General features: G+C 42.4%; 1 protein-coding gene across 4 annotated transcripts in view; it reads right to left on the reverse strand.

The window, feature by feature from the left end:
- Window positions 1–18884, reverse strand: part of ppip5k1a (diphosphoinositol pentakisphosphate kinase 1a) — a 160231-nt gene that overhangs the window by 120584 nt on the left and 20763 nt on the right. For all 4 annotated transcript variants that reach the window (XM_078430059.1, XM_078430056.1, XM_078430058.1 and 1 more), the window contains exons 3-4: window positions 3795–3990; window positions 2822–2912 (exon numbers count right to left, since the gene is read on the reverse strand). In XM_078430059.1, the coding sequence (XP_078286185.1) occupies window positions 2822–2912; window positions 3795–3990 (287 nt within the window). The remainder of the gene's footprint in view (window positions 1–2821; window positions 2913–3794; window positions 3991–18884) is intronic.

Genomic DNA, 18884 nt, shown 5'->3' on the forward strand with positions numbered 1-18884 from the left:
GGAGATGTGCATGTGTGACTTAACAGCTGAGGACATGGTTACCTCTATTTCAATGCATTGGCAGTAGAGGAAACTGCTCCCTCTCACTACCTTTTCAAAAGTCTTTTAGACATATGGATTGGATGGGTTAAGGGCTATGGGGCAAATCGGGCAAGCCCAGAACACTAACTTGGTTGGCATGGACAAGGTGGCCATAGGGACTGTTTCCATACTGTACAGCTCTGTAACTATGACCTAGCTTCACCCAGGCTGAGTCAATGACATGGCACATGATTAACTCGGCATTAGAGAAATATAAATTAAAATGGACTAGCACTGATCTTACACAAACAGTATTTCATAGATTATGATCACAAACACTACAACAGCTTCTGCCCCTTCAACCAAACGTGCAATTTCAATGGTTTCTTTATTATCAGGTGTACCAAGGTACAGCAAAACACTTTTTTGCATTCAGATCAGCAAGATTATCACCGTATATAAGCACCAGTTAGTACAGAATGTACAGCAGAGCCCACTCAGTCTACATGCAAGAGTGCATAAAACCATGAGGGGAATAGATTGAGTAGATGCACAGAGTCTCTTGCCTAGAGCAGGTGAATCAAGGACCAGGAGATATCAGTTTACGGCGAAGGGGAAAAGATTTAATAGGAATCTGAGGGGGAACTTTTTCCACACAAAGGGTGGTGGGTGTATGGAACAAGCTGCCAGAGGATATACAAGAAAATAACTTCAGATGCTGGTACAAATCAGTCTGAAGAAGGGTCTCGACCCGAAACGTCACCCATTCCTTCTCTCCCGTGATGCTGCCTGACCTGCTGAGTTACTGCAGCATTTTGTGAATAAATACCTTCGAGAAGCTGCCAGAGGAGGTATATGACGCTGGGACTACCCCAACGTTTAAGAAATAGTTAGACAGGTACATGGATAGGACAGGTTTAGAGGGATATGGACCAAATGCAGGCAGGTGGGACTAATGTAGCTTGGACATATAGGCCGAAGGGCCTGTTACCACACTGTATCACTTGATGACTCTAGGCACCATTTGACAATCCCAGCTGCAGCTGATGTCAAAGATGAAGGAAAAAAAATCTTTTTTTTCCCCATCAACAATGTTATGAATAGTCTCCCAGGATGCATTCAAATCTATAAAGATGGATCTTTACTTCAAAACAAAACTGAACAAAATGAACCACGGTAAGCCATTTGAGCATCTTCTCAAACTTACTCTGAAGTGTCACCTACTCTGAAAACAAAATCATTCCTATTTTCCATATCTCCTTAACCATCAAATTTTAATGATTTTACAGTCGATAGCTCAGCTCAAACAAGACCACTGTAGAATTATGTATTTTTTCTTCCTGAAATTTAATTAACTTTCTGCATACATTAATACTTTAACACATTGGTAATGCATGCAAAAGATACACTGCAATTCAATGCATAAAACAAAATGTAGTTTGAAACAAATCTATTTATTTCATATTCCATAGTGATCTCCGTACCATTCGGTGCCAATACGATTTATAACCTAGGCTGGCCTTGAGAATACAAGATTATATGAATGCGCTTCTTAATGCCATTTCTTTCATTCACTGTAATTGAAGTGTGCTGTCTGTGCAAGGAGGGAAAAACGGAGCAGATAGTTTGGTACCTTAGGTCCGAGCCTGGGAGAACCAGATAATACAATCACCATAAACTTTTCTAAGGTATCACAAAATGCTGGAGTAACTCAGAAGGTCAGGCAGCATCTAGGAGAAGGAATGGGTGACGTTTCGGGTCGAGACCCTTCTTCAGTCTGAAGAAGGGTCTTGACCCGAAACGTCACCCATACCCTCTCTTCTAGATGCTGCCTGACGTGCTGAGTTACTCCAGCATTTTGTGATACCTTCAATTTGTACCAGCATCTGCAGTTATTTTCCTATAAACTTGTCTAAAATCATTTTTGTCCTTCATTACTTTGCATAAGTTTCCGAACAATGATTTGATTTGCACGCAATGCAAAATCTGCAGAACTTCAGCAGCTGCCAATTGTAACTGGACATGCTAACCGCATGAGTAAACCATGCCAAAACCCAATCCTTTAAGGAGAGAGTGGCCCAAGCGCATGAATCTCGGGTAGAACCCGTGGTGGTGGTCATGATTAGGAATGCCAATGACACTCCCCGCTTCAGTTTGAGAGCAGTGTTGGCAACTGTACATTCTGAATACTTAGTAAAGATCAACAATCTATTAATGGATTAAGTCTGCTTTTAGACTAATCTGATGGGGATGGTTCTGGAGTTTATCATCCAAAGAATGAACCATGGAAGCTGAAATTACAAAGACTAAACTATTTTGACAGCATAAATTAGTTGAGGTTATTTTGGATCAAGAATCGAAACGTATAAGAATATTAAGGGGTTGGACACGTTAGAGGCAGGAAACATGTTCCCAATGTTGGGGGAGACCAGAACCAGGGGCCACAGTTTACGAATAAGGGGTAGGCCATTTAGAATGGAGATGAGGAAAAACTTTTTCAGTCTGAGAGTTGTGAATCTGTGGAATTCTCTGCCTCAGAAGGCAGTGGAGGCCAATTCTCTGAATGCATTCAAGAGAGAGCTAGATAGAGCTCTTAAGGATAGCGGAGTCAGGGGGTATGGGGAGAAGGTAGGAACGGGGTATTGATTGAGAATGATCAGCTATGATCACATTGAATGGCGGTGCTGGCTCGAAGGGCTGAATGGCCTCCTCCTGCACCGATTGTCTATTGATGCTCATAGCTTGGAACATTTGTGATAAAAATTGGAAATAATAATTTATTTTAACACATGGTACATACCTGTCTTGTATATAATACTGCATATTCAAGTCATTAATAAGAACGGGATTCCGGAGTTTTGCATAAGCCACTGCCTTATCCAGTGGAAAACCTGGAAGGTAAAGGAATAAAGAACAAATTATTACCCACCTCAAAATCTGCTAAATTCATTTGTACACAAGTGTTACGTACTGATTGCACCAAAGGAAATCAAAATCTTAAAATGTGCTGCAACATAAACCGAAGCTGGCATTATACTAACACATTAGGTCTCAAGTATTTAACTCGTCTCCTACCATCACTATGTCGATACAAGGAACTGCTGATGGTAGCTTTTAGGAAAAAAAACAAAAAATGCTGGTGTAACTCTGCAGGTCAGGCAGCATCTCTGGAAAATATGAACAGGCCGTTTTGTGTCGGACTGAAGGAGGTCTGAAAATGTTCTGAAGGGTTCTGACCTGAAACGTCACCTATTCATGTTCGCCAGAGATGCTGCCTGACCTGCTGAGTTACTCCAGCATTGTGTCTTTTTTTCCCCTACCATCACTCATTATCAGAATTTATAGTTTGAATGAAGGTACCATTCAATGCAAATACAGCAGTTAATTGGATTGGCAGATTACACTCCATTTCATAGAGACCAAAACGAAGAAAACATGATCATTTCTACTCTGCATTTCAGAGTCTGTAAAAAATTTATCTGTGAATCAGATAAGTGCTTACATTTCAGTCAGATACTCAAGGACACAAACTTGGGCTGTCAGTGACTGAAGATCAATAGCATGCCATCTCTTAAAATAAAACTTAGTTTGCCCATACACGTGGATGATAAAGACCCCACAGTATTTTCTGAAGAACAGGTAGTTCCTCTAGTGTACCGACAAATATTCATCTTTAGCCAATTTATTTACGATAGTGTCTTGCGGTTTTCTGGTATTTAAACAATTCCTTGTAGGTACGAGCAGCTGTAACTTCCATCCATCCGACTGCTCACCTTTGGAATGGAAGGAGATCAAACAGTCGCATACTGGCCAATTCTCCACAGGCTCATTCAGAACGACATCCTCATTAAAAATCACAACACTGATGAACTCAAATTTACACAGGCGTTCTAGGATCTGAGTCATTGGTTTCGACTTCGACTTCTTCGCCATCGCACAAATCCCCACCAGGATTTGTCGCTCAGGAGGCTAGATGTGGGGAGAAAGAGAAAAAAATTAACTAGGCTAAAATTTTTGAACAAATCGATCTTTTCAAATCTGTTGTCAAGGCACATTATCACACTGCAGTTTTAGAATGCAGAAATCCAAATTGGCTGCCATAAAACTCCAAAAGTGCTTCAGGGGTTGTGAAACACTGGTATATCCTCAGGTTGCAAATGGTGCAACAGGAACACTTTATTCTTCCCACATAACCTATTAGTAGCTTCAAGTGTTAAATGTCAGCACATTGAAATGCTCCACAGATTTTCAGAATTACATCCACCTATGTAAAAATATATATATTTTGGCTCATCCAGAGCAACAGGCACCATCAACAAGCAGCCACCTAACGAACAGTAGCCATCGTTTGTTAACACTTTCGGCACCCCATCAGACTTGCTGATATAAGCACTACTGGACAGAGGCCTGAACTAATAATCTCAAGACGAGTTCAAATCCCATCATAAAGATGGCGAGTGCAAATTCAATTAGTTAAACCCTAAATGTAAAACTCGTAATAGTAACCCTGAAACATCTGGATTGTTCCACAAACCCACTCAAATTGGTCTGTGTACAATTCCAGACCTGCTAACGTGGTTTTATTTTCCCCAGTTTAGGGATTTCCGTACCAGTCTCTCCACCAATGCCACATCCCAGGAATAAATCCATTTAAACAAAATGTTCGATGTTGATGGAATCAGGTCATGGGGATTAGCCCCACTTCAGGACTTGCACATTTCAGATCTAAAAAAGAATGCCACACTTCAGAAAAGATAGAGGATGAGGACCATATTCTGCTCAGCTGAATAGAAATATCCCATTACACACTACTATTCCATTATAGACAATAGTCAATAGACAATTGGTGCAGGAGTAGGCCATTCAGCCCTTCGAGCCAGCACCGCCATTCAATGTGATCATGGCTGATCATTCTCAATCAGTACCCCGTTCCTGCCTTCTCCCCATACCCCCTGACTCCGCTATCCTTAAGAGCTCTATCTAGCTCTCTCTTGAATGCATTCAGAGAATTGGCCTCCACTGCCTTCTGAGGCAGAGAATTCCAGATTCACAACTCTCGGACTGAAAATGTTTATCCTAATTTCCGTTCTAAATGGCCTACCCCTTATTCTTAAAGAAGCTTCCCTCAAGTCCTAACCAACACCACCACTTGGTCTTGCATTCATTTACTGTTTATCCGGACAATAGATGACAGACTTGACACATATCTATTAGTTCAGCAGTGCTTCTTGGCCTGACTAGTCACAGGATTCTTTACAAATGCATCCATTTGGAATCGAGAGTCAAAACAATAGATAAAGAAAACCAAATTTACAACTACAGGAAACATCTCAGCTTCATTGCTCACAGTTTGAATTTCAACATAATGAAGTCCTTGAGGAAGGTATAACACTGAATGGACTCATTAAATGGAGAACTGCCGATGGAATTTGAATTACCTCAGCATCACTTACCTCGGGAGCAAAAGCCAGGCAGTGAGACAACGAGTCTGAAATTGCCAGAAAGGAGTTGAGCGAGTTGTCAACTTAAGCCTTAATTTTCCAATTGTTAGTTTATTTCTAATTCTTTTTGCACAAACCCATATCTTTCTGGCTAATTGACAGATTTTCTTTGTGATGCTATTGCTATTGTCAAGTGAAGTGTTTTCTTTGCAAAATTGTGCATCAATACAATCTGCCTATAAAACAAATATTATGGTATAGCTTTGATTATTTTGTTTGTGTCACTGTATGGTTTAAGCAGTTTAATATTTGAAAGTTCTATTTCAGAACCTTAAGTGTCTATTTTCACTTTTAATTCCAGAATTACATCTGGAGATGTTATTGAATCACGTTCCCTGCTTTTGCCCCACAAATCTGGAAAAATTCCCCTTGTTCACTTTTAATATGCAAAACACAAATTATTAAAGCTATTTTCAGAACGGTAAAAAAAACATGCGAGAAGAGGAAAACAGGCATTTTGCATCTTATTTAAACTTCAGCTCTCCTTGCTGAGGAACCCTTCCCACAGTTTAAGATTCAATTCTTGCTTGCTGGAACTAATGATAATTTAAGATGAAAAGCTACTTTGCATTTAGAAGGTTAAAATAAAATTATACACAACATACTCAAGTTGACATTGCTTCATATTCCATTCCAATTAAAAAATCTGTTTTTCAAAGCTACAACTAAACAAATACATAGATGCATTGTCCATTGAGTATCAACGTGCAAAGTTTCATACAAATCAACATGGGCAGCGCAATGGCACAGCTGATAGAGAACTGCCTCACAGCGCCAGAGACCCTGGTTCAATCCTGACCTCGGGTGTTATCTGTGTGGGGTTTGCATGTTCTCCCTGTGACTGGATGGGTTTCTTCCGGGTGCTCCGGTCGCCTTTCACATCCCAAAGACATGCGGGTTTGTTGGCCTCTGTAAGTTACCCTCGAGTGCATAAGGAGTGGGAAAGTTGGATAACATAGAACTAGTGTGCACAGGTGATCGATGAACAGCGTGGACTCATGGTTTCCATGCCGTATCTCGAAAACTCAAGAGCATCAGGTCATATCTCTTCAACAAGGCTTGATTATGGCATGAGCTCAGATGAGTACAGAGCAAAGTTCATGAAGTGAGGAAGCAATAATAATGAATGGGAAACTAGAGGGTGGGGAGTGGGCAAGAATGAGAAGGCAAGACACTAAATGAGCATTGAGAAAAAGGAAACATTTTATAAATAAAAATAAAGTAAAAACTGTACTGATAAAAATGGAAAGTGCTATAATTACAGGCACCAGGCATGGAAGACAGGAGATTGCTCTTTATAATAAATCTTAGAGCCAGCACTGATATTTTCAGTTAAAAATGAAGAATGATAATCAAATTTTTATAAAATCTTGAAAACACAATAACTCAAAGGAAATAACAGCGCAGATTTTTCATGTAAAATTCATTCGTGGAATGTGGTATCCCAACTCCCCCAACCTCTTTGCTCCCATGAAGATATGTAGGTCCCAGGTATGTAGGTTAATTGGCTGGGTAGATGTAAAAATTGTCCCTGGTGGGTGTAGGATGGTGTTAATGTGCGGGGATCGCTGGGCGGCACGGACTTGGTGGGCCGAAAAGGCCTGTTTCCGGCTGTATATATATGATATGATAAGATGGTGGCACAGAGAGTGGTCTTCAGGAACCATTAACAAAGTTGCATCATATTCATAATAATGGGCACTATATAATCCATACACTCCCTCAATCCAATCAAAGCGTTTGCCCAGTCAGACTGTTTCTTATCTGTGACTGATTTATTGACAATAAATCAGTCACAGACGGGAAACAGTCTGACTAGGCAACCGCTTTGATTGGGTTGAGGGAGTGTATGGATGCGTAGTCTATGATAGATTTGGACAGGATGTGTCCATTTCTGTGCTGTATGATACTAAGACAATGGTAATCCTCAAGGACTACCATAAACTCCATAATTCAGGCAGAATGAGTTGAATACTAAGTGATATTCAACTTACAACTTACAACCCCGTCCTTTATAAACTCCACTGGCTCCCCATCCCCCAGAGAATCCAGTACAAAATCCTCCTCATAACCTACAAAGCCCTCCATAACCTGGCCCCATCCTACCTGACCGACCTCCTCCACAGGCACACTCCCACCTGCACCCTCCGCTCTGCTGCTGCCAATCTCCTATCCCCCCACATCCGGACCAAACTCAGATCCTGGGGGGACAGGGCTTTCTCCATCGCTGCTCCCACCCTATGGAACTCACTACCCCAAAACGTTGGAGACTCCTCCACACTCACCACATTCAAAACATCGCTGAAGTCTCACCTGTTCAGTACTGCCTTCAACCACTGAAGGTCACCTCACCTTCTGTCTCCTTTCTCTGTTCGTTTATTTATTTACTTATTTATCTATTTATTAATTTCCCTATGTTCTCTAAATCTCTGTAAAGCGTCTTTGAGTATATGAAAAGCGCTATGTAAATAAAATACATTATTATTATTATTATTATTATATAGGATAGCGGAAGAAAATAACTGCAGATGCTGGTACAAATCGAAGATATGTATTCACAAAATGCTGGAGTAACTCAGCGGATCAGGCAGCATCTCAGGAGAGAAGGAATGGTCTGACCCTTCTTCAGACAGTGGGATAGTGGATAGTGGGATAATTGCAAATACTTCCATACTCATTTGCCATGGAATTTTTTTCATTCATTTACATCACATAAATAATGACAGTCAGACAAAGCGATGGGATTTAAGTCAAAGAACATTCGAATTAATAACAGTCCAGATAGTGCAGACGTGGTACGAGGAAACGTAATCAGAGCGCAGTCCTTTTTATGAAGTGACAATCTGCTGGCGGAGCTAGAAAAGATATTTAGTCCGTGTGCTATAATTCTTGACAGGGAAGTGGGAAAAGGCAAAAGGAAGACACACATGAAAGTTTTAAAAAAGAGACACAAAGTGTGAGGATAAGTCTGCAGCCTCTGTGGAGAACATCAACAGGTGACATTTCGGGTCGGGACCTTCTTCAGACCTATCCACGTTCTCCAGAGATGCTATCCGATCCCGAGTTATAACAGCACTTTGAGACACAAAAAAGTGATTTTCTTCCTCTGGTGTAAAACACTGAACTAAAAATGAACAATGTAAATTATAAATAGAAACATAGAAAATAGGTGCAGGAGGAGGCCATTTGGCCCTTCGAGCATGTTTAAAAATGTCACGGATAATAAGTGGCTTGGCACCAACACTAGCATTTTAAACCCTTATAAAAACATCACTTTATCATCAGACATTTGAGAAAGGAGCTGCGTTTCCTGAGCAATTTCCTATTTGCTCAACAGGCTAAAATCTTCGATTTTATCATCTTTCACCTCTTTAGTATTTCAACCTATAATTAATTCAGCAAAGAGAGCGTCTTTTGGCAATTTTAACCTACTGTCTTCACTAGCCTGTAGACTGTTGAATCTATTGCCAGTGGATCTCAGTTGTCAATGGGGACACAAGGTATAATTCAGAGGTGTTTTTAAGTGTAAAATCAAGCTACCTGGTGCAAAGAGGCAATTAACATCTTCCCACTGGGGAAGAAATTGAAAGTTTGGTTGCATAGAAGTTTATTTTTAAAATAGTTTCATACAAACAAAAAAAAATTGAGAATGCGGTTTATGTAATATGGCCAACAGATCTTGTATTAAATGGAACGAGAAATAAAATTCAACATTTTTGCCACTTAGTTCCATGGGCTGTACAATAGCAATGGGATGTTCTGACATCATGGGTTGATCTTCATGAGGTATATAAATTTCACTCATCTACTTGAATGGCTTGTACAGATGTCTCAAGTTGTCATTAATAAATCTAAGGTTTGAAATCCATCTAACTGGGAAAGAAGCGTAATGGGAGTAGCTATCTTTCAAGTGCCTGGCTAAACACAAAACTGCACCAAGGGACAGCACACAGCACGCGAATAGGAAAGGCAAGAGGAATATGGGTCAACAGGTAAATGGGGGAAGCACAGATGGGCATCTTGGTCAGCATGGATGAGTTGGGCCAAAGGGCCCGTTTCCATGACAGACAGTTGCCTGCTGGAGTTGCATTATTGGGACTTGGACAACTGCTGGACTGAGGGCAACAGATGAAATATCCAACTTCAGATTCCTTCTTTTTACACCTCAGTTGAATATTCGTGGTTACAGCTTTACTGTTATCCTTAGAAACTTTCAAACTGTGGCAGACCCATAGACTAACTATCCACGCAATGGGCTACACAGTTGAGAGAGTTAAGAGAAGATAGACAAAATGCTGAAATAACTCAGCGGGTCAGGCAGCATCTCAGGAGAGAAGGAATGGGTGACGTTTTGGGCCGAGACCCTTCTTCAGACTGATGTCAAGGGAGGGGGCGGAACAAAGATAGGATGTAGTTGGAGACAGGAAGACAGTGGGAGAACTGGGAAGGGGGGGGGGGGGAAGAGAGGGACAGAGGAACTATCTGAAGTTAGAGAGGTCAATGTTCATACCGCTGGGGTATAAACTGCCCAAGGGAAATAGGAGATGCTGTTCCTCCAATTTGCGCTGGGCCTCACTATGACAATGGAGGAGGCCCATGACAGAAAGGTCAGACTGGGAGTGGGAGGGGGAGTTGAAGTGCTGAGCCACCGGGAGATCAGGTTGGTGAAGGCAGACTGAGCGAAACAATCGCCAAGCCTGCGTTCGGTCTCGCCGATGTAGAGAAGTTGACATCTGGAACAGCGGATACAATAAGAGGTTGGAGGAGGTACAGAACATTAGGCTCATACACAGATTATGATGAAGATTAAAGATGCATTGAATACAATGGTCATTTTGTAAAATAAAAACTCCACTGGAAGTTATAATTCATCCCAGGTATCATTCAATATTACAATAGTTAAATTTTCCAAGGCTAAACTGATGTAGATGCACACATATTCACCGTTATATATGTAAAAAACGAATCTGGGAGGAACACAATGTAATCAGCAAAGAACACACTGACCCTGATCACAATAGAATCACAGATATAATAATAGATGCTGGAGGTTTAAACTCACTAATTCCCCAGTGTAGTTTATAATACCCAGCTCTCACACATGCCAAGATGGGGAGAGCAGACACAAGGAACTGCAGATGCTGGAATCTTGCACTGAACACAAAGTGCTGGAGTAACCCAAAAGCAGCATTTTTCAGGTTAGGACATTTCAGTCTGAAGAAGGGAGCCAACCCAAGATGTTGCCTATTGTCCTCCAGAGATGTTGCCTGCCTACTCCAGCACAAGATGGGAAGGGTGAAGGTGGAAACTGAGGCTGGGGGGGGGACAAGAGTCGATGCCACACTCGTGACTGGCCCAAAATTTGATTGTGCAGGGATACAAAGGAAAGATTGAATTTTCCAATCTTGGGTAATCTCTGGCTCTTCGTGTTTCTCTCTCCCCTTTTAAAACACCTCCAGTCCTCCCATCCAACTACAACTCTCATTCTTTATCGAAGTTATTTATTTCACAAAATGCTGGAGTAACTCAGCAGGTCAGGCAGCATCTCAGGAGAGAAGGAATGGGTGACGTTTCGGGTCGAGACCCTTCTTCAGTCTGATGTCAGGGGAAGGGTCTCGACCGGAAACGTCGCCCATTCCTTCTCTCCTGAGATGCTGTCTGACCTGCTGAATTACTCCAGCATTTTGTGAATAAATGCCTTCGATTTGTACCAGCATCTGCAGTTATTTTCATACTCATTCTTTATCGAACTGATCCCCCTCCCACCTTTGGAGGAACAGCATCTCATATTTCGCTTGGGTAGTTTACACCCCAGCGGTATGAACATTGACTTCTCTAACTTCAGATAGTTCCTCTGTCCCTCTCTTTCCCCTCCCCAGTTCTCCCACTAGTCTTCCTGTCTCCTACTACATCCTATCTTTGTCCCGCCCCCTCCCCTGACATCGGTCTGAAGAAGGGTCTCGACCCGAAACGTCACCCATTCCTTTTCTCCAGAGATGCCGCCTGACCCGCTGAGTTACTCCAGCATTTTGTGTCTACCTTCCATTTAAACCAGCATCTGCAGTTTTCTTTCCTACACCCCTCCCACATTCAGTTCTTTCTGCCCTTCACCTCCCCTCACGGTTCTCATTATCACCTTTCATGCTTATCACATTCAAGCACTTAATTCCTTTATGTCCCCGCTTGCCACCCTCCAGCTACTGTCTCCATCACCCTCCCCTCCTCCCACCTGCCTTTATTTTCCTTGCTTCAGACGTTACCTCACCTCTTACCCCCTCCTCTGTTCACCTATCAGCACCCTGTCCCACCCCATCCCCTCTCCTGTTTACACCAGCCATCTCACCTTCTCTACTCTCAGACTTGCAGGGTCTCAATCCAAAACACTGACAATCCCTCCCCTCCCACCAAACTCCCTCACAAAATGCTACTTGACCCACTGAAGTGCTCAACTATTTGTTTTCCCTTCCAGATTCCAGCATCTGCAGTCTCTTGCGTCTCCCTTAGAAAATATCCTTGCAGAACTTGTATTTCAACAAATCCTTTCAATAAAATTTGCATCGTAACTCATCGTAAACAGAATGGTGCAGTCGAGCACGTTCTGCAAATAAACAGCATTACATCCCCAAGCCCAACAGACTGAAATCTGCGGGATGTTGACACAAACACAACCAGCATGAGACAATGACCTTGTCTATCAAAGAAGAATTCAACAAACTAGCTGCCAGAGGAAGTAGTTGACAATAGACAATAAGTGCAGGAATAGGCCATTTGGCCCTTCGAGCCAGCACCACCATTCAATGTGATCATGGCTGATCATACCCAATCAGTACCCCGTTCCTGCCTTCTCCCCATACCCCCCAACTCCGCTATCGTTATGAGCTCTATCTAACTCTCTCTTGAAAGCACTCAGAGAATTGCCTCCACTGCCTTCTGCGGCAGAGAATGCCACAGATTTACAACTCTCTGACTGAAAAAGTTGAGGCAGGTACAATAACATTTAAAATACATTTGGACTGATATATGGATAGGAAAGGTTGAGAGGACTATGGGCCAAATGGGACTAGTGTAGATGGGGCACCTTTGGAGGCATGGTCAAGTTGGGTCAAAGGGCCTTGTTTCTGGACTCTCTACATGGACTAGAAAGATGAACCCAAATCATCATTACCTTAACTGACTTGTTTGTGCAAAACACAGGAAATAGGCTTGATTGGATTATGGCATCAGTTTTCCTCCTATTGCACCTTTTACTGTAGTCAAATTTTCATCTTTTAATATTCATCTACCCTCTCCTTCAATTCACATAACACTGATCATAGCAAGCTCAGCACTGTTACATCAAGTTCCACATTCAAGGTAAAAAGGTTCATTTTAAATTCCCAATTGGATTTATTAGATAATCTTATTACTAATGCCAGTTAGCTCTGGTTTGCCTTCCAAATGGGGAAAACATTCTCACGTGGAGCCATTCAAAATCATCTATAAGGGCATCGTTTGGCACAGAAAGAATATAAGAGAAAGCAACAGGTAAATGCTGCAGATTAACGCCATGCTCAGCAGTCAGAACACTCAGAAACATCTCTCCAAAATTAAGGCAAGCAAGTTAATGATCACTCGGGAGTTAGTAACTCAGAATATTACAAAAACTGAAAGCCAAGCAAATTATACACCCATGAACTGCATGTGACTAAGTAGTTATTTGCCTGACGCATTTGTAAGTAATAGCAGCTTTGGTTATTATAAGACTCTTTAATCCAATGTTATTTGCTTACTTATAAAAATGTTTTTTGCTGCATGCCAAAATTTTGAACAATTACTTTCTCCAAGAGGCACTCACACATAATCTCATACCTTTTCAAAAGGGATTAACTGACTGGTTATTAAGAGCCTGCTCCAGATGTAACCTGGGTACCTTTAGCCAGCTTTAGTCATTGCACCCTCTTTTTGATACATTACCCATTTTTATACATTATACCTACCTTCCCTGCTACTCCCCGATTAAGGAAAATCCTCCTGAGCTCCCCACTGTTTCCATCTCTCCCTGAAAAGTGCATACTTCTTCACAAAGTCACCTATCAGACTTTCTGTAGTCTGAAGAAGGGTCTCAACCCAAAACGTCACCCATTCCTTCTCTCCTGAGATGCTGCCTGACCTGCTGAGTTACTCCAGCATTTTATGAAATAAATACCTTCCATTTGTACCAGCATCTGCAGTTATTTTCTTACACAGACGGGAAGGTAGACGCTCCCGCCCCCACGAGTCTCGGGCAGACGAGGCTCGTCAGGCTGGGAAGGCAGTCCATCCAGGAGAGGGAAAACTCTGATCTAAAACCTCCACTGCCTTGAGGCCATGTCCAGTCATGGAAAAGGCTCCAGGAGTAAACCTCAAGAAAAATCCGGAGTCGGAGTCCCTAAGGCAGTTTGTTGTTGTCTACAACCTCGTTCTGGCAGCTCCTGCGATGGCGCTGGTGCCAAACTGTAACGGCTCTGCTGTTCCCTTGGATGGATCAGCCACGTGGAGAGGGGGGACGTGCTGCATGGGCAATAGTCTGTCCTTCATATGACATCGCCCAGGCTTGCATCCCACCACACATCCACGCTGCTCTAGCCGAGGTTTGGAGCAAGCAGCCAACACCCAGGATGCATCACCCATGGTCAGCCATGACCGAGGGGGGCCTTAGAGTAGTACTCAACTCATCTGTCAATCAAATCCGCTACCTATATTTACCCATCACTTAAGATAGACACAGAATGCTGGAGTAACTCAGCGGGACAGACAGCATCTCTGGAGAGAAGGAATGGGTGACGTTTCGGGTCGAGACCCTTCTTCAGACACATCACTTCCCAGGTTCTATCCTGCCCCACCACTCATTCCCAGCTTTCTGTCTCATCTCACCCCCATTCCCATCAGTGTAAAGACATTCCCCACTCAAAAATGTTGCTTGGCCTTTCCCTCTGCAGATACTGCCTCACCAGCTGAGTTCCTCCAGCACTTGAATTGAATAAGTTTATGGTTTAGTTTATGTTACACTTGCTTTTTTTGATCAAGATTCTAGCATCTGCAGTTTCTTGTGTCTGGAATAAACCTCACCAGGACATCGGAATTCCTGACATAACAGAATTAAGAGTTTTTAAACAATAATCCAGTTGTTTCTTGGCTACCACTTTTTAATTCCAACTCTCCTGGTGGGATTCAAATTTACATTTCTGGATCAATGGTGCATAATGCTTCTTGCTGGTCCATTATCTTGACCACAACACAACTGCAGATCATTGCAAGCTACTTTAAAACTACAGCCACCTAGGTATCTCCCAGGGCAGTAACTAAAAGCAGGCAAGTCGGCCAGAACCCAAGAAGCTAGCGTTTTTAAAATACCTCGTGTACCAGCAGAACTATTTCTTCTGACCCAAAGGAATTTGGTGAATCATTCAAGCATCCCTTCAATCAGTTGGACACCTGTCCAACATCAGAACCACTTTCCAATATCCCTTCACTCTAGCCGATTACATCTTCTGATGCCATAAACATCTCATGTCTGTTTGTTTGTAGACTCATTGACAGAGTTTGATTGCTATGGCCTGATCATTGCATCTTGCAACTACGGGCCTGATAGATGACAAACCAGATGGACCTTGATCTTCTTTGCTCTGACAATCTTATAGTGCATCAAAGTTTTAGCATGGGTTAAATTAACATATTGGACAAAGCTGCCATTTTCTAAGCTGTATAATCACTTTCCCACTTTCCGAGTGGCCAAACGTTCTGCTGCATTGGACTTTGGAGATACAGCGACCAGCGATCACCCCATATACTAACACTATCGTACACACTAGGAACAACTGAGGCCATACAGGCAGCACCCATAGTCAGGATCGAACCTGGGTCTCTAACACTGTAAGGTTCCCAGGGAATTGGAAACTCTCCCTGCCATAATTACTATTTATAAATACATCTTGTCAAGACCCTTCTTTAGAATGCATTTTCCAAAGTTTAATTCCCCAGCAAAGAAAAAAAATGGTTAAATGTAAGTTATGAAATCATAACAGCTTATACTCATCACAATATTGGCTCTAAAGAAACTAACACAACAGGTTTGTCCCGAATTACTAACAGCATGGGTGTGTGTTTCAAAAGTCACTGCCTCAATACAAAATACACTCTTTGGACTGGAAAATAGGCCAACACCAGTCATTAGAGAGAGGTTCGAGGATTCAAGATCAGTTTATTGTCACATGTACCAATTAAGGTACAGTGAAACTCGATTTATGCAAAACAAACACAAAGAGCTAAAGAATTTACCAGGCATTGACAACAATAGATTTAGATTGGATGACGTACAGGTATGTAGGTTAATTGACTGGGTAGATGTAAAAATTGTCCCTAGTGGGTGTAGGATAGTGTTAATGTGCGGGGATCGCTGGGCGGCGCGGACTTGGTGGGCCGAAAAGGCCTGTTTCCGCGCTGTATATATATGATATGATATATGATAAATGGAACACTGGGTTATACCAAAAACAGTTTTCCTTACATTGGAAGCTTACATTGCACAAACCACGTATAGAAATGCAACATAAAGACCAGGTGTTGAGGGATGAACTATTAATAATAATAATAATAATACATTTTATTTATATAGCGCTTTTCATATACTCAAAGAAGCTTTACAGAGATTTTGAGAACATAGGGAAATGAATAAATAGATAAATAAGTAAATAAATAAATGAACAGAGAAAGGAGACAGAAGGTGAGGTGACCTTCAGTGGTTGAAGGCAGTACTGAACAGGTGAGACTTCAGCGATGTTTTGAATGTGGTGAGTGTGGGGGAGTCTCTAACGGTTTGGGGTAGTGAGTTCCATAGGGTGGGAGCAGCGATGGAGAAAGCCCTGTCCCCCCAGGATCTGAGTTTAGTCCGGATGTGGGGGGATAGGAGATTGGCAGCGGCAGAGCGGAGGGTGCAGGTGGGAGTGTGCCTGTGGAGGAGGTCGGTCAGGTAGGATGGGGCCAGGTTATGGAGGGCTTTGTAAGTTATGAGGAGGATTTTGTACTGGATTCTCTGGGGGATGGGAAGCCAGTGGAGTTTATAAAGGATGGGGGTGATATGGTCACGGATCGAGGTGTGTGTGAGTAGACGGGCAGCGGAGTTTTGAATGTATTGAAGTTTATTGATGATTTTTGAGGGTGCGCCATAGAGGAGGCTGTTGCAGTAGTCCAGACGGGAGGTGATGAAGGCGTGGATGAGGGTTTCTGCAGCTGTGGAGGAGAGGGATGGACGGAGACGGGCAATGTTTTTGAGGTGGAAGAAGGCTGTCTTTGTGATGTGTTTGATGTGTTTGTCAAAGGAGAGGGTTTGATCAAGGATGATTCCAAGATTCCGGATGTGAGGTGAGGTGGATACTGGGAGACCATCAATGTCGAGGATGAAGTTTTGATCTATTGATCTTTGCATCCTCACTCAGGTCCAAGTGACAGGCAAGGAGGGAATAGAAGAGGTTGTGGTACCTTGCCATTCACCAATGTACCTGGTGAACCGTAAAGTGTGGATATCAGAGCATGGCCAGCATCAGGGTCAAGTCTCCATCCATCCCTCCCTGTGGAACTAACATACTGACATATACACAGCATAGAATCCAACAGTGAGAAACTCGAGTTCATTGGGTGGGGGAGCATAAAACCAGCCGAGGATAATTATAGAAGCTGGGGTGTCATGTTGCAGTTGTGTAAGACATTAGTGAGGCCACATTTGGAGTACTCTGTTCAATTTGGTTCATCCTACTTTAGGAAGAATGTCACTAAACAGGAAAGAGTGCAGAGAAGATCTACGAGGTTGTTGCCAGGACTGGAGGGCCTGGGCTACAGGGAAACAATGGGTAGGCTCGGACTTTATTTCTTAGAAACCCGGAAGCCAAGGGGGTGTCATCTTATACACGTGTACAAAATCATGAGGGGAATAGAGAGGGTGAATGCACAAAAAGTATTTTACTCACAGCAGGAAATCAAAAAACAGAGGACACGGGTTTAAGGTGAGTGGGGCAAGATTTAAAAGGAACCAGAGGGGCAACATTTTCACTCAGATGGAACAAGCGGTCAGTCAAGCACTGTAACAGCATTTAAATGACACTTCGGACAGGTACACTGATAGATTTAGCAGGAAGTAGGCCAAATACAGGAAAATGGGACTAGCTTAGATGGGGTATCTTGGTCAGCTTAGATGGGGTATCTTGGTCAGCATGAAATAATTGGATGGAAGGGCCGTTTCTGTGCTCTATAGACAACAGGTGCAGGAGGTGACCATTCGGCCCATCGAGCCAGCACCGCCATTCAATGTGATCATAGCTGATCATTCTCAATCAGTACCCCGTTCCTGCCTTCTCCCCATACCCCCTGACTCCACTATCCTTAAGAGCTCTATCTAGCTCTCTCTTGAATGCATTCAGAGAATTGGCCTCCACTGCCTTCTGAGGCAGAGAATTCCACAGATTCACAACTCTCTGACTGAAAAAGTTTTTCCTCATCTCAGTTCTAAATGGCCTACCCCTTATTCTTAAACTGTGGCCCCTTGTTCTGGACTCCCCCAACATTGGGAACATGTTTCCTACCTCTAACGTGTCCAACCCCGTAATAATCTTATACGTTTCGATAAGATCTCCTCTCATCCTTCTAAATTCTCTGGCTATGATATTACTCCTCGTCACTACTGTGCCCACAATCCCCACTGCACAAATATGGGACAAGGACAAATTATGCTCAGCTTCCACTGGCAAACAACCGTTTGGGGAGTTGAGTGGTTAAGCCATTATGGAGAAATGAACCATGTCACTAACGTAACAGGATCGTGCTTGGTAGGGAAATCAACACAGTTAAATATCCTGTCACGGTTCGCCATCTAAAATTGTAGATAACGAATAAATCATGAAACAAACCAATGTTGAACTATACAGTTGTACCCAAGCCAGGAATAAATATAACTGTACCCTCATAGGGGAAGGCAAGAAAATGCAATTGAAATGGCACAAAGATAGTGATAAAAAAAGGCACTTAACTATTTTGTAAAAAAATAGCACAGAAGCCACTCTCCCAAATAGTGCAACTAATTTTGCAAAAGAATTTACTGGAAATACTTTTGAGTTAACATTGTTTGAACATCAAAGGTTAAAAACTGGAAATAAAATAAGATTTTCTTACATAAAACAGAACCATGTTAAACTGTCTCACCTTTGCATCAAGTACAACCCATTAAATAAAAGCATATTAGCCCTGCAAAGCCATGCTAAACAATCTTTTACATTCCACTGGTCTGTGATAGTTTGGAAAAACTGAGCCTTTTACTGTGTAGCTGGGGCTAGGCAATACATTTGTTATATTATC

Source organism: Rhinoraja longicauda, chromosome 38 (assembly GCF_053455715.1).
Source record: "Rhinoraja longicauda isolate Sanriku21f chromosome 38, sRhiLon1.1, whole genome shotgun sequence".
Lineage (NCBI taxonomy): Eukaryota > Metazoa > Chordata > Chondrichthyes > Rajiformes > Arhynchobatidae > Rhinoraja > Rhinoraja longicauda.